The sequence below is a fragment of the Vulpes lagopus genome, chromosome 11 (genome assembly GCF_018345385.1).
Source record: "Vulpes lagopus strain Blue_001 chromosome 11, ASM1834538v1, whole genome shotgun sequence".
Classification (NCBI taxonomy): domain Eukaryota; kingdom Metazoa; phylum Chordata; class Mammalia; order Carnivora; family Canidae; genus Vulpes; species Vulpes lagopus.
The window spans coordinates 15,372,145-15,386,349 of record NC_054834.1 but is presented as its reverse complement, the minus strand read 5'-3'; the positions used below and the strand labels follow the sequence as shown (position 1 = coordinate 15,386,349).

At 44.3% G+C, this 14,205-nt stretch overlaps 1 protein-coding gene across 2 annotated transcripts in view; it reads left to right on the top strand.

Moving 5' to 3' along the window:
- The window catches only part of LHFPL3 (LHFPL tetraspan subfamily member 3), a 558,566-nt gene extending 544,634 nt beyond the window's left edge, over positions 1-13,932 (top strand). The window contains exon 3 of one of the 2 annotated variants that reach the window (XM_041773359.1): positions 11,699-13,932. In XM_041773359.1, the coding sequence (XP_041629293.1) occupies positions 11,699-11,727 (29 nt within the window). In that variant the 3' untranslated portion in view covers positions 11,728-13,932. The remainder of the gene's footprint in view (positions 1-11,698) is intronic. The other variant, XM_041773360.1, reaches the window with a different exon arrangement.
- Positions 13,933-14,205: the final 273 nt, after the last annotated feature.

The window sequence follows — 14,205 nt, the reverse complement described above, 5'->3', positions numbered from 1 at the left end:
CTTCACCGGCCTCTCCTCATGGTGGTGGAAGGAATGGAACGTCTCTAGAAGTCCTCACTGAGTTTGCACTGAATACCTCTCATAGTCACTCAAGATTTGTTTGGTCAAAAAAAAAAAAAAAAAAAAAGATTTGTTTGGTTAGGTTTTTCATAGATGCTTGTGCCTGGTCTGGTTTCATTCATTTATTCAACAAACAACTTTTAAGCACCTGTGACAGACCAAGCACTTCCTTAAGCTGGGGATACAAAGGTGAAGAGGACGCGATGACCCAGGGAGTGCAGTCCAATGCCTTAGAATCACCTGGGACATAGATCTGTAAATTCTCGGGCTTTACCTCAGACCTACTGAATCTAAATCTGCATTTTTAGCAGGATAACCTGCTAAAATACTTAGAAGTATTGAAGCACTGACCCGGTGGATTATTGACAAGGGCAGGGAGGTTCTCTTCTATTTCTTAACTCCTCTGTTGTGTCGACTCAGAAAGAATTCCCTGAAAATTAAAGCAACAGGAAAAAAAAAAGGCAACAGGCATTTATTTGGGCAGTTAGAATTGCAATTCCAGAGACACAGACTCAGGTAGAAACCTGGCTCTTGTTCTGAGGAAGACACCAGAAGGGGCAGACTTGTAAAGGCTAAAGGTCACAAGTACAGTTCACATTTAGGTCCTTTATACAGAACAGGGATTGAAAGTAGGTTAACTAGGATTCGTTGGGTTAATATGCAAATGAGGGAGGAAAACTTGTGGAATCATTGATTCCTTTCAGAAAGATGCTAATAATTCAGGTGTCTTGGTGAGGCAAGAATGAAGTCCCAGCTAAAGGCTTGCACCTGGCAAATTGTTCATGGTTCCTGAGGTGAAGACATGCATAAATTCCTCCTCCCTTATGGCCTCCCAACCCCATTTTTTAGATTTTATTTATTTATTTTTTATTATTTATTTATTTAATTTATTTGAGAGAGAGAGCCAGGGGAGGGGCAGAGGGAGAAACAGACTCCCCACTGAGCAGGAAGCCCACAGGAGGTTCAATCCCAGGACCCTGAGATCATGACCTGAGCAGAAGGTAGATGCTTAACCAATGAGCCACCCAGGAGCCCCCTGACCCCGTTTTAAAAAGAGACTCTCTTAGGCTTGCTTGCTTGTGAGCATTTTGAAATATCCATTTATAATCAGTTCAGCAAGTATTTACTGACCTCCTGTCACAGATGAAGCTTGAGCTACGAGCTGGGGGTACACTCGTGAGCAAGACAGAGGAGGTCCTGAGAGCCTGGAGCTGATGGGAGAGGGAGAAAGAAAATGCGTCAATAGTTACAGATTGTAAGTAGTTCTATGAAGCAAATAAACTGTAAATACTATAGAGAGAAACCAGAATGAACTATGACAGCACAGTAGAAGTCTTCAGGAGTAAGTTATTTGCATTTTGTATCTTGCTTTCTCTTCTAAAAATGTGAACAGTCACTGTTTTTCAGGTCCTACCTGAAAAAAAGCCAAATCTACAGAGCTTATGTTCCAAGATCCCCAATGGATGCCTGAAACCACAAATAATACTGAACCCTCTCTCTATATTTTTTTCCTCATCATAAATAGCTCTGATAAAGTTAAATTTATAAATTAGGCACAGTAATAGGTTAACAAGAGTAACTAATCACAAAATGGAACAATCATAACAATACACTACGATAAAAGTTATGTGAATGTGGCCTCTCTCTCAAAATATCTTGGTGTCCTGTACTCCTCCTTCTTGCGAGGAGGTGAGCTGATACCTATCGTGAGTGCCTACACGATAAGATGAAGAGACGTGAATGACACAGCCCTTGTGACACAGTGTTAGGCAATGATTGACCTCCTGACCAGATGTCAGAGGGCAACCATGTGCTTCCACAGCAACTGACACCACAGAGAGCAAAACCATGGAGAAGGGGGAACTACTATATTTTTTGCCTTCTTTCCTTTCTCCCAACACTCCATCCCTCTGCCTCAGCAGTGATTACTGACACTGTAGATGCCACTGAGCAAGCAGTCACACACACCAGCTCATTCCCAAATAAAAATTTGGATGCAAAGTAAACTATAGCACCCGGAAAGAAGTACTGCTGTTGCCTTTCTGCTTAGGGTAAGAGGGCATTAGAGAATCGAGACGGGCCAGTGACTGGGAGGGAGCTTCCTACCCTCCTGTATTCCTACAGCACCGTGCTCGGGGCTGGGGAGTTGTGCTGATGAGGGTAGTGAGTGGGAGGTTGGCATGCAAGAAAAGATTTAGCAAGGAAAGATGGAGTGTGTATACCCTGACTTTCATCAACCCATTGGCCAATTACACAACAGACAACTACAACAAATACAGACTCTATAAATCACCTATAAAGCTAGTGGTGATCATACTGCAACCAAAATCAGTACTGGACTTTTTTTCTTTTTTTTTAAAGACTTTATTCATGGGGATCCCTGGGTGGCTCAGTGGTTTAGCTCCTGCCTTTGGCCCACGGTGTGATCCTGGGGACCCTGAATCAAGTCCCACATCGGGCTCCCTGCATGGAGCCTGCTTCTCCCACCACCTGTGTCTCTGCCTCTCTCTCTCTCTCTCTCTCTCTCTCTGTGTGTGTGTGTGTGTGTGTGTCTCATGAATAAATAAAATCTTTTAAAAAATAAAGACTTTATTCACTTATTCATGAAAGACATAGAGGCAGAGACATAGGTGGAGGGAGAAGCAGGCTTCCCACAGGAAGCCCGATGCAGGACTTGATCCCAGGACCCCAGGATCATGACCTGAGCCAAAGGCAGACACTCAACCACTGAGCCACTCAGGTGACCATGGATTTTCTTCTTAATTCAGCACCAGAGTATATCATGAGCATGCATTTATTTTCAGCACATATCCAAACCCCCTGCAGTCAGACCACTTGAGGGACAAATGATTGCCCAGAGAGAGACTATGGATGGAATAGTAAAGTGGATGTTGGGGTTTCAAGTATTGCTTCTCTAGCAATTGTGCCAGGAAGAAAACAGCAAGTCAGAGATGGCAGTGTTCTCTCTGACCTGTGAGCACCATGCCAGCTGTCCAGCCACACATGTCATTTACAGTATGCTTACTGCAGCAATTCTAAACCACAACCAGAGAAAGGGCATTTGCCCACTGTTCTAGTTCATCTATTGCCATGTTAACAAACTATCCCAAAACTTTATGGCTTAAAACTGTGTCAAAGTTTTTTTTTTTTTTTCAAAGATTTTATTTATTTATTCATGAGAGGCACAGAGAGAGGCACTTGATCCCGGGACTCCAGGATCACGCCCTGGGCCAAAGGCAGGCACTAAACCACCGAGCCACCCAGGGATCCCAAAACTGTGTCAAAGTTTTGTTGGAAAAACTCACACCTGTTAGGGTTGCTACTAACAACCACTTTTATTATATCTCATAATTGTATGGATCAAGAATTCAGGAAGTATCCCGCTGGGCAATTTGTCTGCTCCATGTAGCATCAACCAGGATCATTTGGTGGCATTCAGCAGGTGGCGGGATGGCATGGAGGGTCCAAGATGACTTCTCTCACACGTGGGCCCCTTGGAAGAGATGACTGGAAAGCTGGGCTCAGCTGCACCTCTCTCCCTCTCCATGTACTTACTACCAAGGCCTCACCATATGGTCACTCCAGCAGAGGAACCAGGAGCTGCCAGTACTCGAAAGATGTTCAACATCGCTAATAATCAAAGAAGTGCAAATCAAAACCACAGTGAGATGTCACCTCGCATCCATTAGGATGGCTACTATTATGTTACAAAAGTTCAACCGAGTGCATTTTAAAGATCTAATGGGCTTTATCAATCAGTTCATGATTTGGCAGCATCTCATCTAGAAAGTAGAGGGGAGCTCCAAAGGTTTCTTTTCTATAGAAAAGGCAATGTTTTTAAAGGTAAAGAGGGAGCAGAAAAAAGGAAATTACTAGCAAATAACCCATTGTTTTACGCACAGTCACCCTCCTAAGGGGAATGGAAAGGGTCTATCAGTCAGCTTCCTTCTACTGAGCAGCCAATTCCCATGGAGACTGATTAAAGATTAAAATTGAGGGGCGTCTGGGTGGCTCAGCAGTTGAGCATCTGCCTTCAGCTCAGGGCATGATCCCACAGTCCTGGGATCAAGCTCTGCATCGGGCTCCCTGCGTGGAGCCTGCTTCACCCTCTGCCTCTGCTTTCACTCTGTGTTATTCATGAATAAATAAATAAAATCTTTTTTAAAAAAAATATTAAAATTTTTTAAAAATTAAAATTACAGTTAGGTCAGGACTCCTGACTGGCTCAATTGGAGGAGTATACAACTTTTGATCTTGGGGTGTGGGGTCAACCCCCATGTTGGGTGCAAAGATTATTTAAAAATAAAATCTTTAATTAAAAAAAATTGCAGTTAGGTTAAGGATTAAGTCTTGGTTAACTGTTTAGGGCCTTAACCTAACTGACACCATTTGGGGCCTGTGGTTTTGTTTTTAACACTATGATCCCCACCACCACCAAACAAACAGAAAATAAGTGTCGAAGAGACGTGAAGAAATTGAAACCTTTGTGCAGTGTTGGTAGGATTGTAAAATGGTGCGAAGGTATTGAAGCTTCTCAAAGAATTAAAGATAGAACTACCATATGATCCAGGAATCCCAGTTCTGGGTGTACATCCAAAAGAATTGAAAGCAGGATCTTGAAGAGGAATTTGCACTCCCATGTTTATAGCACTATAACCGGAAACTGGGTTTGCCTCTTGGTGGGTGTTGAGCCAAAAGATACAACCAAGCCAAAGAATAGAAAAGGAAGGATTTCCTTTGCAACAAGTAAGAACACCAGGAATATTTCCCAAAGCAGTGTCTCCCTGAACAATAAAATTGGAGAAGTTTTAAGCTAAGGGTCCATGCATAGTTCATGGAAGGGCTTGGCAAAGGAGCATCCCATATGGAATTGGGGCAAAAGTCATCCTACATGAGCAAAGTCCAGGTGCTAGGTGATTGAAGTCACAAGGCCAGCAAGGGTCAGCATCATTAATTCTCTGGCTCCAATTAGTCCAGTGTTCGAATGCTCAAAGGGGTTCATATCCTGCAAAAACAACTCAAGAGTGTATGTTCAGTCAATTTTTCCTTTCAAAACAGCACTGAGAGTTTTACCACTTTTCTTTCACCTAACCATACAGTCAGATTATCTCCTGGCCTGGTAGTGGCTGTTTGTTCTTGCATTCTTTTGTTCACTGAAAATCATCAACTACCAACGTCTTTTTTTTCCTACAGTTTTAATATATCCCAGGAAGTTCTGCAAAAGATGTGCTTGGGCAAGTAGTGCTGATCAAGGATAGATCACAGAATAGTTGGGGCCTAACATGACTTCTCTTAGATCAAGAAAGCATCAGGGAACAGGAATTCCTGTCCCTTCAAAACGTCCTTCTAGCTGGATTAAAAATCAAAGTGACACGGGACAGATTAACAGGAGAATAGCTATATATGCTCAAGGAATCCACAGAGATATGGAAATCCCAAAGACAGGCAAAAGAGGGTATAGATGGGGGCATCTGGGTGGCTCAGTGGTTGAGCATCTGCCTTTGGCTCAGGTCTTAATCCTGGGGTCCTGGGATCAAGTCCCACATCGGGTTCCCCACAGGGAGCCTGCTTCTCCCTCTGCCTGCATCTCTGCCTCTCTCTGTGTGTCTCTCGTGAATAAATAAATAAAATCTTTAAATTAAAAAAAAGAGGGTGTAAATGTCATTCAGTGGGTAGGGGCCTGGAACATCAGAGGAAGGTCTACAGGGCAATAGGAAGAGCAGATGTTTGGTAATTAGATGTTTGTCCTTCCATACAGATGACTCACTCATATAAAACTGATCTATGTTAATAACTCTTATTCTGGGAAAGACCCCCAACTTAGATTGTTCTGTGTGCTTGAGGAACAAAAGTTTCTCTTGAGCGTGAAGAGTCTCCAGTGCCTTCAGCTCAAAATACTCCATGTGCCAAAGTAGCACATTCAGAGGGGGGTGGCTGTCTTGAACCCCTTCAAAAGCTATGCCTCATCTTTCTTTTAACGGAGCCCCCTAAATCTTCCCACTTATAGCAGCACTATTCATGATAGCCAGAAGGTGAAAGGAAGCAAACCAGATGTCTATCAACAGATGAGTGGATAAATAAAAGGTGGCATATGCTTACAATGAAGTATTCCTCGGCCTTTAAAATAGAGGGAAGTCAAAATAATAATAAAATAAAATAATAAAATAAAATAAAATAATTAAAAAGAGGGAAATCCTGCCACGGGCCCCCACATGGATGAACCCTGAGGATCTTGTGCTAGTGAAATCTGCCAGTCATGAGAAGGCAGAGACTCTCTGATTCCGCTCACAGGAGGTGACTAAAGTTGTCCAACCCCTAGAAACAGGAGGAGTGGCAGTTGCTGAGGGATGGGCGAAGGGAGAAAAGAGTGCTGTTAAATGGATATGGAGTTTCAGATTTGCAGGATAGAAACCCTCCTGAATTGCAATACCTTGAAGTGGTTAGGATGGTGAATTTGATTGTATGTGGGTTTTTTTGCCACAACAACAACAAAACTGCCAGTACTCTTTCTTTTTCCGAAATATTTATTTATTTATTTATTCATTTTGGAGACAGTGCTCAAGAGTGGGGGTGGTGGTAAGGGGGGTAGGGGCAGAGGGAGGGAATCTCAGACAGGGGCCCTGCCGAGCGAGGTGTTGGGGACGTGGCTCGGTCTCGCGACCTGGGAAATCATGACCTTAGCCAAAAATCACCAGTTGGAGGCTTAACGACTGAGGCACCCAGACACCCCTGCCAGTACTCTTAAAGCCCAGATTCAGGGGCGACCCAGGTGGCGCAGCTGGTAAAACAGCTGCCTTCCGTTCACGTCATGATCCCGCGGTCCTGGGGTAGATAGAGCCCCACGTCGGGCCCCTGCCCCGGGGCGCACCTGCTTCTCCCTCTGCCTCTGCCTCTGCCCCTGCTTGTGTGCTCGCTCACTCTCTCCTCAAATAAATACATAAAATCTTTTAAAAAAGAAAGAAGAAAAAAATAAATAAAAAAGAAAGAAGAAAGAAAGAAGAAAGAAGAGAGAGAGAGAGAAAGAAAGAAAGAAAAGGAAAGAAAGAAAGAAGAAAGAAAGAAAGAAAGAAAGAAAGAAAGAAAGAAAGAGAAAGAAAGAAAGAGAAAGAAAGAAAGAAAGAAAGAGAAGAAGGAAGGAAGGAAGGAAGGAAGGAAGGAAGGAAAGAAAGAAAAAAGAAAGAAAGGAAAAAAGAAGAAAAAGAAAAAAGGGACGCCTAGGTGCTCAGTGGTTAAGCACCTGCCTTTGGCTCAGGGCGTGATCCCGGGTCCCGGGATCGAGTCCCGCATCGGGCTCCCTGCATGGAGCCTGCTTCTCCCTCTGCCTGTGTCTCTGCCTCTCTGTGTGTGTGTCTCTCTCTCACGAATAAAGAAATAAAATCTTAAAAAAACAACAAAAAAGAAAAAAGCCCAGATTCAAAGGGAGGGGGGCACAGACCCCACCTGTCCATGAGAAGCCCCAAGAACCGGCAGCGTCTCCAACGTGCCACGCCCACCACGGGGTGCGGGGCCCAGCACCTGGGAGACCCTTTCCGGGACCTGCTCCAACTTGCTGCAGCTCCGGGACCGCAGGGCGCCCCTGAGGCCCGGGGAGAGGTGGGCGGGGCTGGCCCCAGCTTGCCCATCGGCACCCCGAGGCCCCGCGGGCGGGTCGCTAAGGTCTGAAGGTCTGACCGCTCCCGCCGGGCGCTTTCTCACGGGGGGGGGGGGGGGGCTAACTGAGCAGGTGGGAAATGCGGCCACGCAGCGCTCGCCGGTCTGCGCCACGGGGCGGTTAGCGACGCCGCTGGCCGCTCGCAGGAGCAGCCCCTGGGATGACAGCTCGGGAAAGCGTCTGCGGAGAGCCCTGTAGAAACGGAGCCGGGCAGCCCCAGCCCAGCCCCAGCCCAGCCCCAGGACCCGGCCGCCGGGATCCAGAGCGGCGCTGCCTGGCCTGCGCCCTACCCACCCGGGGGCCTGACCTCCCTTAAATCGCCTCCCCTGAGCTGCGCGACAGCCACGGTGCAAGAGTCCTGAGAAGAAACCGGGTTTCACAAAGCAAAGATCCCCGGGCAACCACGCTAGTGCTTCCACGGCATTCTGCAGACGGCCTGGCAGCTCAGTCGATGGCCCACAGACCCGAGGGCCCCATCCGGAGAGGAAAACCGGCCTTTCATCCTCCTCCACCTACGGGCTTCCCAAACCTGCGCGCAGGGCAGCTCCTCCCAAGCCTGCAGGCGGGAGGGTCCTCGCCGGGCCTGCTACTTGAGTCATCCCAGTGGCCGTCCCGTTTTACCGCCCCCAGCCAGGTGTCCTCCTGATATGGTGTGGGGAGTGTTTGTGTTCCAGTCACCACCAGAACCAACACGCTGGTTATTTTTAGCCTTGCAGTCTGCAGAATTCTCCAGTACCCTGGGATTCCTGTTGCATGGCGGTGTCATGCACTAGGAAAAAAAAAAAAAAAAATCCCCAGGGTTAGTAATGTCTTAAGTAGCTCAGATTCCAAGCCCAGATTCTCAGGAGGCTTTGCGAGGAGCAGGCTGCACTAGGATGAAGCAAACCCGGCACCGTGTGTGCAAAATGTCAGGAGGCCCTCGCTGGAGAGCCCAGAGGGAGCACCTCCTGAAGTCCTCACCGCCGGCCCCAGTCCAGCCTGGCTCTCTGGCTTCTCTCATCGCGCATCTGCTCGGCAGCTCCCTGCCCAACAGTGACCCTGCTGGTGGGGTGGGCACTTCCAAAGGCTAGCAAAGTCAACAAAGGGCTTTCAGAGGGAAGGGTTGAAAAATCAATGGTGAGGTTAGTGAGGGACCCAGTGAGGGATCCAGGTCACATGGAGGATATGGGTGACTCCGGATGGCAGCAGATGGGAGAAGGATTGGTGACGAATGACCTACTTTAGGCAGCCCCTAACTGGGTGAGACCCCAGATGGTTGGGGTATAAACAGGAACCTTGTGAGGTTGGCTTCAGTCATTCCCTTCCTACGGGGAGGCTCAGGATCTTCCCAGGGAGACGCGTACTCCTCCTCAGGCTTGGGTGTCAGGGCTAGGGCTGTGCAGGGGTGGAAGGGGGTGGGCACTGACCTAAGGCCTTCTGGTGGGGAAGAGCTTGATTCTTGTCTCAAGTATGAATCTCTCGGACAAAGGAGAATGAGTAAAGCAAAAGAAGTTTATTAAGCAAAGATACAGAGAAAGCTCTCAGGAGCAAGAGGGGTCCCGACAGGGGTGTCCCTGAAGGCTCATAGTGGCAGTCTTACTGAGAACTCACTGAGAATCTTGTGGCCTCGAGATTCTTATGCTGTCTTGGTTTGAGTTAGGACTGGTGACATCTTTAATGGCTTACTTCTTCTTTGGAGTCTATTCTTGGCTATTCTTTGTTGGTCACAGAGGACTGTCATAAAAAAAATCCCCCTCCCCACCCCCACCCCCACCCCCACCCCCGCCCCCCACACACACACCTGGGCAGCGTGGTCTGGCTCACTCCCTTATCTCTGGTTTCCTTACACCTCGGCATCTTTGGGATTCCTCTGGGCCTGATGCCTAGCCCTGCCTAGCTCTGTTTGTTCCTAATTCACATCCACCCCTGTCTACTCTCTTCCCAGCCTGCTGTGATGTCATCAAAGCCAAATCAGGCAGCCTAGAGCCAGGGAAAGAGAAAGTGAGAGTCTCTGGTTCCTGGATGCCAACAAATGGTTTGCACCAAAGCTGGCTTTTCTATCATGAAATCAGGAATGTATTTATTTATAAGTGTCAAGAAAATGAGGGCTCCCCTCTCGTCTCCCTCTTCCCCTGCGTCACACACACATGGCCCTGGCACTTCCATATGCTCCCTTCTCTTCCACGTGCATAGCCACTTTTCAAAACCCCTTTCCCTATTCTCCGTCACAGATTTATCACCTGCACCACCTCCTCCCTATCCCTCACCCCAGCTAACACCTTTCATGGATCTTACTGGAAAACCCTGACACTTAGTTCTGTGAATTTTAAATAGAAAAATATTCAGAGTGGAGAATGCTAGAGCAGTGGAATCATGGACTCACAAACCGACTTTGGATTCCATCTGGCAAGACCACCTCCAGAGCAGCAGAGCAGAGACCACTCAAGGCTCCAAAGCACCTATAGCTTGTGTAAAACCCATCGGTTGCTTATGTTGCTTTTAATAATATCTGAAGAGAGCATTCCCTTCCATAGGGCTTCTACCAGCGTGTTGCAATCTCAGAGAATCGTTACAGATTAATCATCATTACGACATGATCATATTTCAATTATCCCCTGTGTAGTCTGGGTACATTAAAGCAACTCAGTTCTCTCGCTGAGAGAAGTTCATTAAAGCCATAATGTGCATAAGATATTTCAAAGTGTTTTAAAGTGCATTGGAAAACAACAAGGGGATAAATGCTAGAAACAACAGAGTCTTCCAGAGGTTTCTCTAGCACTCATTCAGAAACCATAATCTTATCTGGTGATGTGGAACGAGGACTATAACTGGATAATGGACCAATTGTTTTATTATCATTTGTGTTTCTAAGTACTCTGTGATGAAGACCCAATGGGCTGTTTCCTTTCAGCCCAAATCTGGCCAGCTAGATGCATTTACCCATCTTCACAATATATAAGGGACCCTCCACTCTGCTGAGCAGTGCCAGAGTGCATGGAAATCATCCAAAGAAAGGAGTCAATTGTATTATTTGTAGTCTACTTGTGTCAATACAGGAATAGTCCCTAATACTGTGCTGCAGAAAAGGAAAAGCACCTTATCCTCTGAGAATTTGTCCTAAGAAGGAAGTTAAAGGAACAAATAGAGGTTTATATGCAAAGATATTTATTCTTGATAACAAAAAAAAGGGGGGGACCCTACTTACACTCTGACAATGGTCAAGCAGTTGAGAATGGGATATTGAGCATATAGTAAAAGGAATGAGAATGGAATGGGATATTCTGGAGCTATTAGAGATTGGTGCTGATGGATAGGGTTCCTTGCTGGCTCAGTTGGTAGAGCACGCGGCTCTTGATCTCGAGGTCATGAGTTTGAGCCCCATGTTGGGTATAGAGATTATTTTAAAGTTAAAAACTCTTTAATAGGAAGAAAAAGAAATAGATGCTGATGACACAGAGTGGAAATGTAGAAAATTGTTTTTAATATTTTTTAAAATATTATGCTGTGCTTCCAACTGTATAAAATAAATGCACATTTAGATAAGGGATGGAAAGACACATGGGAAGAAAACAATATCTCTTTTGCAGCTGTTATAGTGTTGATTGTATAATAAATAAATAATACTTGGAAAGAAAAGGAAAACGCTCAAGTGAGACACTTTCTGTGCCAGGCAGAAAAATCTCTGATGCTTGGGATCATGACGCTTTCTTCCGTGCTCCTGCGTAGCAGCCTGTAGTCTTCACCTAGATGTAGAGAATCCACGCGTCTGGGTTACAAGGGCCCCTTGCTGGAAGACTGTGCTGTTTGTTTATGGAACCGGAGCCTCAAGCTTTTCAGTTTTCTTTGATAACAAATCTAAAGTGCATTTGAACCATTTGTTGGTGTGGTTTCTCTGTGACAAGTTTGCACAAAAATCTTGCTGACAGAAAATGATGTGGTTTTTTTTCTTTCTCTTTCTCTTTCTCCTCCCACCGCCCCCACCCCACCCCATCCCGTCCCTTTCTGCAGTTCTGCTAAGCCAATATTCTCTAGAATGAGCACAAAACAAATCAAATAACAGCTAAACAAATCGAATAAGAGCTTTTGTACATCAACATCAAGAAGGAAGACTCTTGGGAGAAATCAGAGTACAGAAACAGATCTGGACAAGAGTGGAAACATCTGCTTGTCAAAGCACCTTCTAAATCTGAATCGGCAGAGATGGGAATGATTTTCTGGAAGGAGCTGTGATAATGGATTAAACACCAGCTCATGGGAGACTATCATCGAATAAGATCAGACCACATTCATGAGAAATCACATTCAGGAAATACTTTAAGAATGAGGGATAGAAATGTGCTAGCATTAACATGTAAAATATGTATGTACTGAGGTTTGTAAACTGTCCTTTTTTAATCAAAACAAAAAGCTTTAATCTTTCAACCTTATTTTAAAAAAGGCAGTCGACCCTAAATTATTCCTATCTCAATAGCCAAGAGGCTGATCGAGCATCATTTACAGAGGAAGCAGCTTAGGAAATGCCTCTGAGTGTTTTCACAGGAGCCTGATCTTTGATTCCCCATCTCTGCCGTGCGTTTATTTCACTGTGTAATTAGTTACAACCACTCAGTTAAGAGATGTAACACTTCAAACTTTTTACAGAGTCTGTGTTCAGTTTAATCTGTCTGTACAAGTTATTACTGAGAAAGTGTTTTTGACATATACTATAACTCCATCAAGCTGTATATTACAGGAAGTACATCTTTACATCATAGGTTCCCAAGCAACATAGAAATCCCTATCAGGAAAACAGCACCAAGGGACTCTGAAAAATTTAGAAAGCTCATTCTCACCTTGGATGCTCACATGTAATATATAGGCTGCTGTCAAATGAACACTTTTTTCTAATTCTCCCTAGTAAATGCATAGGAATTTAATATCCTTTATAAATAGGCATCTAAAAGCGCTCTTTTTTTTTTTCTATTTCTTTGCCATACATGTCATCAGAAATCCATTCTTTCCCTTACTAACAGGTACTCATTTTTGTTTTTAAAAAAAAAACATTCCGTTAAACTTATTTCTAAATGATAGTAGGTGGTACTAACAAAATAAATACTAATTTAATAGCCTTAGAAATAAATGAATATATACTTATACAGGTCAAGAAACTTGGTAGGAGTAAGTTGCCTCTTTGTTTATTAATGTTGGTTTCAAGAATACACAGATTTCCTTGAGCTTTTGGAGGTAGTTACAACTGGTCAGTTGTCTTCAGCAATCTTTTGCTCCCATGCTTCCCCTACCATCACCCTCATCACATATCTCACCAATATGCAACAGCAGAAAAATACCTAATACTGAAGTAGCCAACTTCTTGAGAATGGACACAAGTGAAAATGTACATGCAGGGAGTAGTCAGTGTGAGCCAAACCATGTTCTATACCAGAGCAGAAAACACGGACATGTAGAATGCCTTCATTTTTAGACTCAAAATTAAGATCAAATTAGCATACATTAGCATAGTGGAACACCAGATGGAGGGTAAGACAAGAAGTGATACAGATCGGAGTTGATTTCTTGTTCCCTGTCTCTATTAAGACAACACTCTCATTTTTGCCAGATGTTTCTGGTACTAAAGCTATCTTTTCACCATAAACAAGATTATGTTTTAAATGGCTAGGAGTATGATAGGTATGCTCAAATGAGTGAACCCCAAATCGCAAACATATGGGTTTTCTAAAGAGCCAAATTAAGGAAATACTTATTATCTCTAAAGTATTAGCCATTCTGGGAGTTACCTGTTGCATTAAATATTAGCTCTCCCACTGCATTCTAAACACCCCCTAACTAAATTTAATTACACACAACTTTTCAACAATTCATCTTTTATTTAAAGGGAGGTACCTCTCTATCTACATAAAATTAGAAGGTGTTGGTTTTCTCTAATCCATGTAAATTACAGATTCCATTGGAAGTCCTACATCACTGATAGTGGTGTTTGCAAAAATGAAAAAGTGCTTCCTATCCACATGCAAATGTTTTGTAAAATTTTTTTCCATAAAACCTAAGCGTAATTTAGCGTACCACAGTGCTCTGAGGATGGGTCATTGATGATGTGCCATTTGTACATAGGTAATACACATGTAAATCACTAAGTGTTAAGAAGTATGTTTTTATCTTTTTAAAAAAAAAAAAGAAGTGACTCCCTTTCTCATTCTGTTCTGTTGTATTGCGTCCAAAAAGTTGTGTGTAATTTTTTTAAGGTCCAGGAAATGTAAAGAAATTTGTTGGAATATCTGAATTTCTGTAAAAAATAAAAATAAAAATAAGATTTTGTTACTTAAAAAGATGGCTTGATGATGTGGCTCACATTCAGTGCTTTCAGTGTCTTTGTCCAGTGAGCCAGTGACAGTGACCAAAATGGCTATCTTCAGAAAAGTCTCCTTTCTAGGGGTGGGGGGCTTAGTCAGTTAAATGTCTGACTCTTGATTTTGGCTCAGGTTGTGATCTCGGGGATCAAGAGATCCGCCCTGCATTGG